This window comes from Manis javanica, chromosome 3 (genome assembly GCF_040802235.1).
Source record: "Manis javanica isolate MJ-LG chromosome 3, MJ_LKY, whole genome shotgun sequence".
Taxonomy (NCBI): Eukaryota; Metazoa; Chordata; class Mammalia; order Pholidota; family Manidae; genus Manis; species Manis javanica.
In genome coordinates, this window is record NC_133158.1 from 21,745,790 (window position 1) to 21,760,103 (window position 14,314).

General features: G+C 36.1%; 1 protein-coding gene across 21 annotated transcripts in view; it reads left to right on the forward strand.

Moving 5' to 3' along the window:
* The window catches only part of CHL1 (cell adhesion molecule L1 like), a 309,930-nt gene that overhangs the window by 205,681 nt on the left and 89,935 nt on the right, over positions 1-14,314 (forward strand). For 15 of the 21 annotated variants that reach the window (XM_073230929.1, XM_073230927.1, XM_073230933.1 and 12 more), the window contains one exon: positions 14,032-14,213. In XM_073230929.1, the coding sequence (XP_073087030.1) occupies positions 14,123-14,213 (91 nt within the window). In that variant the 5' untranslated portion in view covers positions 14,032-14,122. Of the gene's footprint in view, positions 1-14,024; positions 14,214-14,314 lie in introns of all 21 variants that reach the window. The other 6 variants (XM_073230928.1, XM_073230935.1, XM_073230924.1 and 3 more) reach the window with 1 other exon arrangement.

The window sequence follows — 14,314 nt, forward strand, 5'->3', positions numbered from 1 at the left end:
GATAAGTGTGCTTTTAAAAATCTTTTGGTTAGCTTCAGAGGAGTAGCAGATGTGGCCCCTAAAAATACAGAATCAGTGTGCAATTTAAATATGAGGGATGAGTAAGCACTAACTGGGTAAAGCAGAACGTAAAACTTTTCAGGGGCCAGAGGGCACAGGGGGAAAAGGGACCCTTGTTCCCTTTTGGGTGATGATGAGAGAAAATGCTGGCAAAGTATATTGGGGTCAGATGATAAATAATGCCAATAGGAATGAATTATAATAAAAGTAAGTAGCATCCCTCCCACCCAATTTTTAAGAAATTGCTGTGTTTCAGGTACAATATTAGGTGCAAATGTTGTGTCATCAAATGCTCATAGCATGTTAGGAGGACATAATATGTTGACTTAGAAATGACAGTCTAATTCAAGTGACAAATCCATACATGTCTTTGTATAACCCACTTCCTTTCCCTGGAACTCTGTATCGTCCCCCATAGACTTGGAGGTTTGCACATGGTACTAACCTCACAAGGAAACAGTGGAACCACATCCACAACAATGGGTGGCTTCCGGATGACAGGTGGTCCCCATCCATAGTCTACATCTGTGTGTCTTTGCAAACACACACAGTAGCCAAAAACAAACAAGCAAACAAAAACGTGTAACAAGTGAGCTTAGGTGGAAATATGGTATCGAAGCAAGTCTATTGCCCCTCCTCTTCCCCTTCCAGTCCAGGTGGCAGCTCCCGGCCCCTTTGTGACACAACATGTTTAACCATCACTACGTGAAGGTCTCAGGAGGGGAATGACAGGTTTACTGGGTTTGAGAAACATAAAGTGGTAAAGAATTTGAAGAAAATGGGAGCTTAGAAAATATGGGGTAGAGAAAATTGTTAAAAGTTTGCTGTTAGAAGCCTACTTCATTCCAAAAATGAAGTAATAAGAGAGAATCTGGAGAGGAAGTCATAGAACAATTGATACAACTCTAGTAAGACTTGTTGAGGGCATGGAGGGGGCTCAAGCTTTTAGCTTGGATCACAAGGAGGGAGGTAGTGATGTTGCTGAAATGGAAATTGCCGTAAGAAACTAAACACACCTTTGGATTTGCCGAGTTTGAGTCTGAATGTTGAAATTTGTGTTTTGTGTTTTGTAAGCTATGGATAGCCTATGGGTAAGCAAGAATTTGGAGTGAAGCAAAGAGAGTTGCTGGGAGAGAAGCCATGGATTTCAGGGACTTGGTTCAGTTGACAAGGGCCTGAATGGGAAACACATTCCATGTCAAGGACTTGCAACATGGATTCATGGAGTGTCTATGTACTTGGCCATGAGGATATGATGATGAGCAAAGACTTATTGTGCTCACATTCAGTAGTTTATAGTTTAGTAAGGGAGATAAGTACCATCAGATACCACAGTAACGAATGTGTAATTACAAAGTGAGATATGCATCTGGTAGGAGAAGTCTTGTTTCTTGGAAAGCAAACCATGTAACTCAAGCCCTGTGATACTGGATATTGCTATTTACAAAGGTACATCTAGGTTGAGACCAGAAGCACAAGGAGTTATATTAGCAGTAGGTGGTAGAAGAGAAGAGTACTCCAGACTGAGAGAAAAGCATGTGGCAAGAGACAGACTGGTGTACTGGGGGCATTAAGAGCGAGAGAGAGCAGTTGAGAGAGGTATACAGGGTCCAGACCATTCAGACTTTGTGGAGCACAGGAACGCTTTTGATCAGTTTCCTAAAAGTAGTGAGATGCATTCAAGGTTTTCCTTTTTAAAAGATCATTGACCTATATTCTTCTTTACCTGGATAACACAGCGCAGATAGGAAGTAGCAAGGTACCAGAGCAAAAACAGAAGGGGTTCATCATCTACGCACAAAATTACATGACTGGCTGAGTCTCCAGACCACATTTTTTATCATCAGTGTTTTCAGATAGCAAATGACACATCTCTGAATAAACTAGATAGTTTGGCTGTACAAAAAAAAAAAAAAAAAAGAATGCAGAAGGATACTGTTTTGCCATGAGAGAAACTGATTGCCAGCCTCTTCCTGGCAATTCTAAGCTCGTAAACAAGGTAAAGTGGCTTGCTGGAGCCAGCCGTGATCTTTTGCGTACCATTATCCTCCATCAAATGATTCAACACTTAATGGAGGTGCTTTTTGGTTGTTCACAGAAGGGATTCTTTTGCAATCACATAGCTGTTTGCTGAGAATCTGCATTGTCTGGTTAAAAGTGTAAGGAACAAAATGCAGAATTCTTGCTGTGAAGATAATTCCTAAAGAGATGCATCACTGCCATATATTCAACTACTGTAGGGAAATTGTCTCCTTGTTGCAAAAAGAAATCACTCTTTGGGTGAGGGGGTGGGAGCTTTTAGTAATCAGTTATTCTCTAATAAATTATTCTGTGCTATACCTGATCATGGATAACTTTTACTTCCTTTTTGACTGTTGGCTGTGTTGAATTCAGATTGCTTGGCAAACCACAACATTCATGAAACCTGAACATCTTCAGAGCTGTCATGTATGAATGCTCAGCATGTGTTAGGAGCAGAAAATGGTCATTTGAGTTCCCTCATTCGAGGGATAACAAAGCAGAGTTAGCAAGTGGCTAAAAATGCACTTTTAGTTCACATGGAGGGAGTTTTCATTGAAATAATTATTTTACACTTTCGTTGACACCTTGCTAGTGACCCAGTATATTTCAATGAGTATAGGGTTCTGTTTGGAGTCATGAAATACAATGTAAAAGAAAATTGTTCTGGAGTAAAGTTAATATTCTTTGCTACTTAGAAATAACCAATCATTATTCAATGATTCATGAATTGGGAAGCATTCCATTTTGCAAAAAGAAAGGGGCTCCAAAGTGCTGTACAAAATGGGAAACTTCTCTAGGCAGAAGGGGGCAGGGACAAGGAAACAGATGACCTCATATATCTTTGGGGATGGAAGAGGTCTACTAGGAAGGTTAATTACCTCACTACTGCTGACCAAGAAATTCCAGATTGACTGGTTTAAGATTATATTTCTGGGAGAGGTTGAAACTGCAGTTATATTAGGTAATAAGTCTTGCTTTTCTGACATGGGGCTTGTCACAAGTGAGTCTGGTTGGGCTTGCTGCTCCTTGTTTTTAGGCACAAGGAATGAATTAATGTCAGAAATGTTCACAAACTTTAAAACATTCATAATACTGGCAGTGACCTCTGTCCTATTTATAAATTTATAGTCAGAGAAGTTTAAGATCTTCCACAATTTTTCCTTCATTCTTTTCCTAAACTGAAATTAGAATAACTAATAACTGACTTTCCCAGGAAGAGCCCTCTGGTCCTTACCTGTTAGTTCTGTAAATATCACTCTGTAACTTGGCTTTTTAATTTAACAGAGTATCATAGATATAGGATGGCATCATGAGACAATAGATAAATTACATACTGTTATGTATGTTATATAATATAAAATAATTATTATATATTAATTTTATTAATATACATATTTCTATAGGAGTATGTCTGGTAGATGCTCATACCTTAAATATTCACATCTCCCTCTGGAAGAGGGAGAGGAGAGATGTGTGATGTTTAATCAAGTTTTAATAATTATTAATTTGATTGTTATATTTAATAAAAATATTAATGTGTTATTTTCTTTGGGAATCTTATGGGGATATATTTTTATAATAAAATTAATAACTAATTTGAAGTGGTATGTGATAAAAACTGAACATAATTTTTAAAAAGATCTTAGTCTTAGAATCAAAAGGTGTAAGATTATTATATATTGATAAAATATGTATTTAAGCTGAGTAACTCTAAAGTGGGAAAATCTGGTTATCCTACAGATAAAAAAAGGCAATTAGTTCAGAGTGACACATAAACTGACATTGCTTCCTTATTCTTATTTCTTATTCATGGAAAGCAAGTAGAAGATGTGAAGGGTTTAGAGATCTAGGTCATTGGCCCAGGATTCTGCATTAATTCTTCTCATAAAATTACAAAGGATGATCAATCAACTTTGTCCACGCTAATGCCATCATCATAGTGATGATGAGCTAAAGGAAATTATAAGCTATTTCTAAATATCTCTTAAGTATCTAGAAGCCATAGTTTGTATTTTATGACTTATGAAAAAATAGGTTTGCTTTTTAGGATTTGTAAAGTGACAAGCTTAAAATTTCTAACATTAAGTAGGCATTCATAAGTCTATTAGACTATTTGTGACAAAAAATGCTTATACCATTTTTGTGAATTCAAATAAAAAAATCCCACTTTGACAACCTTTAGAGTGATTATGCATAAATATTTCCTTGATATGCTTCAGATTTCATTGATTTCCTTCATTATGTTCCACCTGGAAGTTTAGAATTGACAAGAGGGATATTTTTAGGAACTAGAAGTTTCAAGAGAAATAAAGTCTGAAGTTTTAGTATTACTATATAGCCTTTAGCATTTTTAACTGATAAATTGACATGGGTTTTGCCTTAGAGAATCAAAGAAGAAATGTGGGGACAAAGCAGAAAAGTTCAATAATAAATGGTTGTAAAAGACCATAAGGACAGAAAATCAGAAGTGCAATCCCCCAAACTATGGTCTAGTTATGTTCATCATACAGCCTTGCCTCCCTATAAGCATCCATTAATGTCTTGTTCATGTGCTTAATATTCACCAGAAGTTGACTCCCCTCTTAGTTACTATAAGACCCTTAAGTGCCTTTTGATGATTTAAGAAAAATAAAACCATGCTCAAGTACCAGTTTTTGGTTCATTCTTCAAAGCCATCAAAATAGACATAGGTTAAGGTTAATGGTGTATAATTTCCTCAGATTTATAAAAGTATCTTTTATGGTAGTATCTCCATACAGAAAGTTTATAGCAGATAATAATTTTTGATGCTTGCATACTGAACATAATTTGTTCATTTTTTCATCATTTATAAATATTAGTAATTTCTAAAACTTGCAGGTACGTGAAGGTTTTAGTTCTCTTTCAGCCTGGCTGCCAGGTGCTATGTGATAAGGGCAGTCTTAGACTGCGGTTTCCCAGGTGAACAAAAATTTAGTAGCCATCAAACGTACACATGTGCACACACTGCATACACAGTTATGCCCTGTATTCGGCCACCTTCATGGGATCCTAGCTGTTAAACCGTTGAGGAATTGTGATAGGCATAGGGCTTTTTTTTTTTTTTTTTTTAGGAGAACAAGGGCAGAGGCTTTTATTTAGAAATAAAGTGAGAGAATAGAGCTCCTGGCTCATGCCAGGAGGGGACAAGAGAGCCCGGCATAGGGCTTTTGCTTGATTTTCATACCCTATTCATCCAGAGTGCTTGAATCTGGACAAACACTTCTAGCAAATCCACCTGTATCTTACATACGAACTGTTTTACTGTGGAACATTCTTCTAACATCCATCACAGTGATTAACAACCCATCTGATATTTGGAAAACTAAAGGTCACTGAAGGGCTTGAGCTAGCCAGTTCTATTACAGTTGGTTAGAAATTTAGAGTTTTGATTAAAACTTTTCAAATAGTACCTAGCCACAGTAGAGGGTAGATTAGAATTCAGTCACAGCTACATAACTCACACCCTTTATGTTGAAGTATTCTGAAGTAAATTTTAGAAAATGTAACACTTTATTTCTGTTGGCACTTGTAAGAATCACTAAAACCTATGAATATAGTTGATGTCAAGAAGGCTCTGATAAAATTAATGAGATTCATTGAAAGTTCTATTTCTGTTAGGCCTTATTATTGCAACAAGCCTAGCAACATTCAGACCATGCTTTATATAATTCAAACTCATATTTAATAAGTAATTCAGAAAATTGTATTTCTGAATTATCTTGGGATGAATGAGGAGAATGGGGTATGAAGAGTTTTATTGACATTTATACAGGATATATAGGTATGAGATGCATTCATTAATTCATTCAGAAGGTTTCTAGAGTGTCCTGTGTTTTAGGCAAGCACAGTAAGGATGGATAGGAGCCAGTGCCTGCCTCAGGAAGTATAAAATCTCTTAAAAATGGAACGAGGCATGTGCAATAACTACTTGTAGGCTCTTTTAGTTTTACAAGTAGTATGTGCTTATTAAAAACATATGATTAATCCAGAAAAAGAACTTACTAAAGTCATCCAACTATTAGATGATTTTTCTAACCAGTTGTCTCTTTTTTAAATGCAATTCTTAGCTATAATCAAACATTATAATTTATCATTTTTAAAGATTCCGAATTTCTTGCTTATGGTTGATTTTCATCATTGACTTCTAGACTCAGCAAAACCTGTTTTCACATGTGTTTATGTCAGTGGCCTACAAATAGGAAATAAAGAAAATAACTCATAACTTGTAAATGGGATGGAGCTCATTTCTTTTTAAAAAATGTCTTTCTTGATACTGAGCAAAGTTGAAATATATAAGGAATGAAAAAAAGAGGAAATAAATAGAGGGGATGGTGTTTAATGACAGAAGAAAAGTGGAAAAGGAGAAAAGAAACTTGAAAATCTGAGCTTGGATCTCATTGCCAGCTAGATCTCAAAAGCTTGTTTATTAGAAGTTGTTAGCCGTCTTCTGTGATTTTGGCTTGTGAAGTGGAGTCAGGATGTGGGAAAAGCAAAGGAGCCGCAAGGTGCTTTCTCACTTAAGAACTGATTTCCTGAAGAGGATCTGTGATTATAGCTCAGAAATATTATTTGTTGTAATTTCTTCATCCCATATATTGAAGTTGTTAACTTTTAGAAAGCTTGTTGTTGGATTATTTTAGATGAGGATGTAATCCATAAATGCTTTTCCCTCAAATTAGAAGTCTGTTAAATAGGTCTGTGAAACTCTGAATTAAGCAAAATAAAGTTCTCTGCCCTTATATGCTAATATGCACTGAACATTCTCAGGGTGCATGTAGTAGCATATAGAGCATCTCCCTTGTTTATTGACTGTACGACCTCCTTTTCACCCAGCACACTAAAGACCAGTAATACTCACAGGAGGTGAAGCACTTTTCAGGTAGGGTGTTTCTTCTTTGTGCAGGACTGTGCTGAGCACTGCGGTTCATTTAGGATCTATGGTTCCTGCATACTAAGTGCCAGTAACGCTCCCCAGGCATGACAACCAGAATTGGCCACACACAGTCTAAGTATCCTCTGGAGGAGAGACACCACCCCTGGCTGGGATCCAGTAGCTAGAGGAACAGACAGGTGATGCTCTGTTATGCACTGACCAACTAGAGGCCTTCAGGAATGAAGCTGGTAGAATGCTTTTGGTGACTAAAACTCTTTAAAAAGGTTTGAGAAGTGATTACATGGATTTATATATATGTAAACATTCACTGATCTGTACACCAAAATTTTTAATTGTATATTGGAATGTGTCTGTGTTTCTTTCATTTAAAAACTAAATCCATAAATGACCATCACTGGTATCTAATAAGGTGTTTTGTGAGAAATGAGTCAGAACTTAATTTATGTGTGGGAATGTAAGATCATTGTCTCTATGTCTGCAATATAACAGTCTCGAATTTGGGTGATTTTCTTTTTTTTCCTCCGTTATGAAAGAATTCAAATTTAGCATAGTATTTGGTATGAATTTGGGATGTATAGGTAAATAAAGGGGAAAAACCAGAAAAAAAAATTGATTATATTCAGTTACATTCCTGTCAAAGCTCAACCACAGTATTTTGCTTTATAATTAAATAAATGGTATATTAAGGATATTAATTTCTCCAACATAATTATTAATTAAAGCTGACATTTTTCCAATAAAATCAATCTGCTTATAATAAAATCTGCATTTCTTTGATCTTCTGTAGGGAAGATGAATTAACACTCCAAGCAGTTCTTTTTCTCACTTCAGTGAAGTGAAACAGAGTTTGAGTGGATGTGGCCATAACATGCAATATTTCCTTTGTTTCCAGAGTGAAAAGCCATTAACAGTTATTTCAGGATTACTATGTTTATGGCACTTGTAAATTGATTTATGGTATTAGGCAAGCAGGTGATTGAACAAAAAGCCTTTCAATTTTCTTTGTGCTCATTGTTTCCCAGTTTCAACGTGTTAAGTGATTCAGATTACACTTCAGGCTTTTGGAAATGTGCTGGACTTCCTCCCCATGAGACCTAATTCCTGAATCAGGGGAATAGTTTACCCTAGCCTGACAATTACACAAAAAAGGGACAGTTGAGGTCAGAGGGATGCAAAGGCAATATTCATCCCATCATGAAAATGTCAAGCAGCCTTATGTAAGACACTTGGTTGTTCCTGCTCGGTGATTCTTAAGCCCTATTAGTGTAGCAAAAAAAAAAAAAAATTTAAACAATTCCAAATTATAGCACTGCCTCAGACTTTTATACAAATCCACTGGGTTATTTTTACAACTACAGTTTGGACGCCAGTGTCATAATCTATCCCTTCCTGCTGACTATAATAAAAGTTGCTGATCTATTCCAAGCTTCCAGAGTAGAAAAAATGTTGTTTAATGATGTAGCATGTGCAAGTTAATTCTGATCTTTACAATTCACAGTGGCTGAAACAACTTAATGCTGTTCCTTAGTGAAGAGGAATGTCAGCACAGCATTTTTGGGGGGCTGTTTGCATTCCATGCTTTCTTTAGAAATGGCAGATGGACTGTCGCTGACATGGCTGCTTTCTGTAGCTGCTGCCATAGAAATACACGTTTTAAAAATAGTGATACAAATTGCTTTTTTTCCTTGGACTTGCCTTGTTCTACTTTGTCTTTGTAAATGTGACCCAGCCATGTTTCTGAATAATTATTGACAGAAAATGCCAAGGCTGCGAAAAATATCCCGAAGGTAAAATGTACTGTCCCAAACCAGCTGTTTTTCTAAGCTGCTTTTGCTCCATTCACACTAGTCAGATTTTATTCCTTTGAGAATCAAGTAGGATCTCTTTATTTTGAGATTCAGGAATATAAATCTGTGGTATAATATTTGCTTAACCAAAAAAAAAAAAAAAAAAGTTGTGCAATCCAGTAGGACTACTAGAGAACCACGGTGTCAAAGGTCTTGAATAAAGACCATTTCTGTCCAGTATAAAAAAACAAGTGCTTATTAGGTCATGGTTAGTACTCAGAATATGCTAACAATATTTGAAGACCTTTTAACTAATTTTAAAATACGGTGCATTTCTGTTCAGTTTAGAACACATATTTCTAACATACAAGTAATAGTCTAAAGAGACATGGTGCTCTTAACCCATATATAAAAAAAACCCCTGTTTTTGACTTTGTGAATGGAATTTAAAGCAGACCCCAATAGAAACATAATGCAAAATCAGTGAGTAAAAAATCAAAGCATGAAAGAAATATTGAAAGACATCTGGAGGATATACTAAGAGCTACCCAGATTTAAATAATTACTATAAATTGAGCTTATATTGTCTTTAGTGGGACCATGGCATTCCAAACATACAAAGCAATAAGACACAAACTGCCTTATGTTATATACTGTTGTGCTGGGTGTATAGAACACATACACTTATTTTCAAAGGGACCTCAAATTTTCTGAATCTAGTTCAAACACAAGGGTTCTGGATACCATGGCAGCCTTAATGAGGTCTTTTTGTCTATTTTTTGTTTTTGTTTTAAATGTGTGCCAGTTGGCCTTTTCCACATTTTGGCTGAAGGAATTCCTTACGGCTGTTGGAATGCTTTAGGCTAATTTCTCATTTCCACAGACTGAATAGATGTTATAAATGTCTTTATTATGGAAATGTTAAACTATACCCCAAAATAGAAAGATTTGTGCAAAGAACCTCCATATAGATACATCTATTGCACAGCTTCAACAGTTATCAACGCTGCATCAATTTTTAATTCTTTCTGCATCTTCTTTAATTCTTTCTGCTCTATATCAATTAGCTATTTCTGCATTGCAAACTATGCTAAAACAGATTGGTTTAATACAAGAAGCATTTGCTGTTGTTCCCGAGTCTACTGTTTCTTCAAGGGCGCAGAGGAGGAAAAATACCCTTTTCCTTCTACCCTACCAAGGTTCTCAAGCTAACAAGAGAAAAGTATACAAATTGATTTAATGTAGGTTTTATGTGGCATGGAGTCTTCATAAGGGAATGAAGACTTGAAGAAGTGGTTTAGCCTGAATGGTTTTTTTGCCAAGTGTTTCAAAGAGTGGAAAGTCGTGGAAAAGGTGAATGGGAGGGGAAGCAGACTGCAGGAAATTTGGCAGTGCTGACTCTTTCAGAGCCCTCTGTGCCCCTCCGTCTTTGGAGATTGGATGCTCTTTTTCCTCTCACATGAGGGCTTATTCCCTGCGGCCGGAGAGGTCGAAGAGTCCTTCCCATACCTGCTGTCTCTCAGAATTCTTCATCTTGAAATAGCCAGTATGTCAAGATGCTGTATTTGGGGGTGGCATGTCCTGAAATCCCCCTGAAGATTCTGTTGCTCTTACCCAGTCTGGACTGATGCTGACCCAGCTGGCTCGTGCCTCTGTGTGCAGCTGGCAGGTCTTCTGGGGCTGGCTCCCTGTCAGCTTTGGGGGCTGCTGCCTGCTGGCCAGGATCACAGAGGGTGATGGGGCAATGTCTCACCTTCCAGCAGGCTAGCTCAGTGTAGGGAGAGAGAAAAACTAAAATTCTTCTTGAGGCCTAAGTTCACAGCTCATTCTGTTGACCAGAGGCCAGCCAGATTGGGTAAGGGAGGAAATACCTTCTCGGTGGAAGGACCTGTAAAGTCATCCTGCAGAGCAAGTAGATACAAAGAGGAGAAAAGAATGGAAGACTTTCTGCCATCAACCTACCATACTCCCCTACCTTGCCTTTTTTTTTTTTTTAAGTATTTAACTCAGTCAACATCATTTCACTGCTAAATATTTTAGGGAATATTTTTTAAAGTCAGTGTGATTCACTGTAATAGAAACTATGTAAGCTAACCATACTCTTTGGATCAGAATATTATTAGTAGAGGCTACATCCTGATTACCACTAACAACAAAATTACCAACCCTGTGGCTACTAGCAGCAAATTTCATTTGCTATTCTGTGCTAAGCACGCATTACCTCATCAGGAGCAAGTCTTACATCACTCTCTCCTGGTAGCCGGTCAGCAGGCCACAGTATCCTTAACACTTACTTGCCGGGCTAGGGAGAGACACTAAGCCAACTGTCAACTGAAGATGGATTTAAGTTAAGGGAGTTCCTTGTTTCTAGATTTACCACAATGGAGCTATTTTAAGGACATCAGCAGGATCCTTGAGGTCACTTGGTAATATTGATGTATGTTTAAGGCTATTATTTTGGAGAAACAAAGAGCTTTGTTTCCTTGCTGTATTGGAAGTAGTCCTGTGTGGTTACACACACCTGTCCCTGGTTCTGTTCTGTGACGAAACCAGTGTGTTCTTCATCCTTATCACACTACTCATACTGGAGTTGCTGAGACAGTCAGGAATGGTCAGTTGAATCTGATACTAAGACATCTATTTTTTTTTTGAGTCAGATATAAAGGATGATTTTCTTCTTTCTAAGGTAAGCTATGCTAGGAGAAAGATTTATACCAATTAGTCCAAATTCATGAAGATTTGTTGATTCTTTTTTGGATGTGAGTTAATGGCATTGACAAGCAATCAGACATCAGCTTTATGTGACTGGACCTCAAAAATGTTTTAGCATATTTTGTTTTTATCTTAGTGTCATCTCCATCCTGAGCTCCAATAATGGCTTTTATCTCTGAGGTCTGGTGTGATTTTATCTCTGTGGTCTCTTCACAGTCTTTGAAGAAAGATAGATGGGAATATAATTTTATTGCTATCTTACTGTTGCAAAACATAATTACTGAACACTATGCCCTTTATGAATTCTAACAAGGAAATTATGACTGACATTCTCTTTTCAGTATGAAAGCTATTTGGGGGCTGTCCTCATCAGCTAATGGAGTCTTGCTTGCAGGGGGTCACATTTTAACTTCCAGTGACTTTTATGTAATGATCTCTTAACATATAAGTCTCAGGTAAATTGAAGCTAATCCCTACAGGAGAAAAGGTCAGATGTAGAATTAACCATTATCTATATTCTGGAAACTTATGGTGCCATCAATGTTTGTTATGTCTCTAAATTTATAGTCTTATTTTAAGCCAGCAGTTCAATGTGGCATCCTTTTATGGGAGACAATTTCTTGGATCAAGACCATTTAGTTAATTTAAAACTAGTAAGATTCCTAAAGTCAGATCATTACTACAGAACAATTAATATCTATGAGCTATTTCACTATGGCAATTAGAGACCGTTGTACTCACTAGCTTAAATCAGGAGATTAATGAAAATTGAGCCAGTATTCAGTCACTTGCCTACCCAGTATCTTTATTCTCTACTTCACAATGTATTAAAAATTGGTCTCCTAATGAAATCCTGGTTTTGAAAGCCTTTCTCCTTACAGATAGAGGACAGTTCACAAAGCAAATCCATAAAATGACCTTAAATCAACACTGAATATTAATGGAACAGAATATTAGGTGTTAGACTGCAGGTGAAGAGTATATATAAAAAATAACCTTAGGTTACTATTATCAAAGTATTTTCAAGAGAGAAGGAAAAGTAAAATTCAAAGAATAAGGCATTAATATTTTCTTTTGATTTTCATCTTAAAAAATAGCTACGTGGTTCAGTATCTCCCAACTTTGTGCAAATATGTAGAACTCAGTTTTTGGAATTAGACAATGTTCTGCTTTTTATAATGAAAGCAATTTTCTCCACACTTATTTTGTTGATTGAAATAATTCATTTCATCAGTAAAGTGAGTACCAATTAACATAATGACACACTTGAAAATATTTGTAATTGCCGAAGTAAGTTGTCATTTTAGAAAATATTCTAAACAACCCAAGGATAATTTCCCCCCACTTTCCATTTTACAGATGGGTCAGTTAGGGTCAGACAAAATAAAGTACTCTAATTCAAGAACAAAGATTCACAACTCTTTTTTTTTTTTTTTTTGGTTAGGTGGTGCATTTTCCTTCATTGTCAGTATAGCATCAAATTAAACTATAAGTGAGATTGTTGTCTCTTCAAATTCTCAAAATTATAAAACAGCAAAGCAGCATTAGTTACTACTTTAAATTCGACCTACTTATGTACATATATGAAAAATATGCTGGTTCATAGTCTCTTCAGCTGCAACTTGAAGGGACATAAAGAAAGCCCAAATACTTAGAATTAAATGTAAATCTAATGGCTTGTCTAATTCTATATTCATTAACTTTTTCACCATCTGTAAGTGAATAGAATAATTGATTTTTATGGAAAAGGAAAATTATGTACCTGAAAAATTAGTTATCACATTTTGAAGCAAATTCACTTTCACAAATACATGATAAAAAATGTTTAGATGTATATGATCATGCTGTTTTCAGAAAAAAATTAAAATCATAAGAGAAAGTAAAGGAACATTGACACTTCATCATTATTCCATTTCAATAAAATTTGAAGTGAATAAACTTTCTGCTTATGTGGAAAGCAATGATGCCATTGTCTTCAGCTGGCACAAAACCCAAATTTGTAAATTTCAGTTCAAGTGGCTGTTCCTTATCCATTCGTCCTTCACTTTTCTGTTCCCCTATATCTTGTTATTTACTTCCTATTAGTGTGATACCTTTGAATATGAAAAGTTACCTTGCCAGAGAAATCAGAGATAAAATTTGTGATGTTAATAAATGACTGAAATGGAGTTAGATACCTGATAGAAGAATTGATTGAAAAGGAGCTCACTTTTGATTGAAATGAACTAACTGAAGGTATTCTCATATCCACTGGCACTTATTAGAGTATATTAGAGTGCCTTCAAGTAAAAATTCCTCTGGTTGAAAAACAGAATTCACTGGGATGGTGTAGAGTTTGCAATAGAGCATCTTTCAAGTGTCCTTTGGAATCAAAGAGGGAAAACTAATTCTGATCATGTGGAGTTATTAGAAACAGTTTCATAAAGAGGAAGTTATTGCCAACAGAAAAATATATTTAAATTCTGTCATGTTGACATTTAAGAGGATATGAACTTAAATTTTAAGTTATTCTGCTTGTTTTTTTTGAGTTTCCAGGTTAATCACGTTCTCCTCAGCTATAACCCATAAGGAAGAGGTGACATTAAGATTTTCATGTTTTTCTGAGTTGCCTCCTTCCTGAAGAGCAATGGAGATGCTGTTAAGTGGAAGAGGATTAATCATATCTCTAATTTTCTTCCTGTTAAAATTCTCCACAGCGACGGAAATACCACTTTCAGGTAAAGTGAGAGTATTCAATACTTGTTTCATGGAATTTCATATTTGCATTTTGATTTTTATGTAGAATACTTGTAGACTGAAGACGTGATTTTGTCAACAT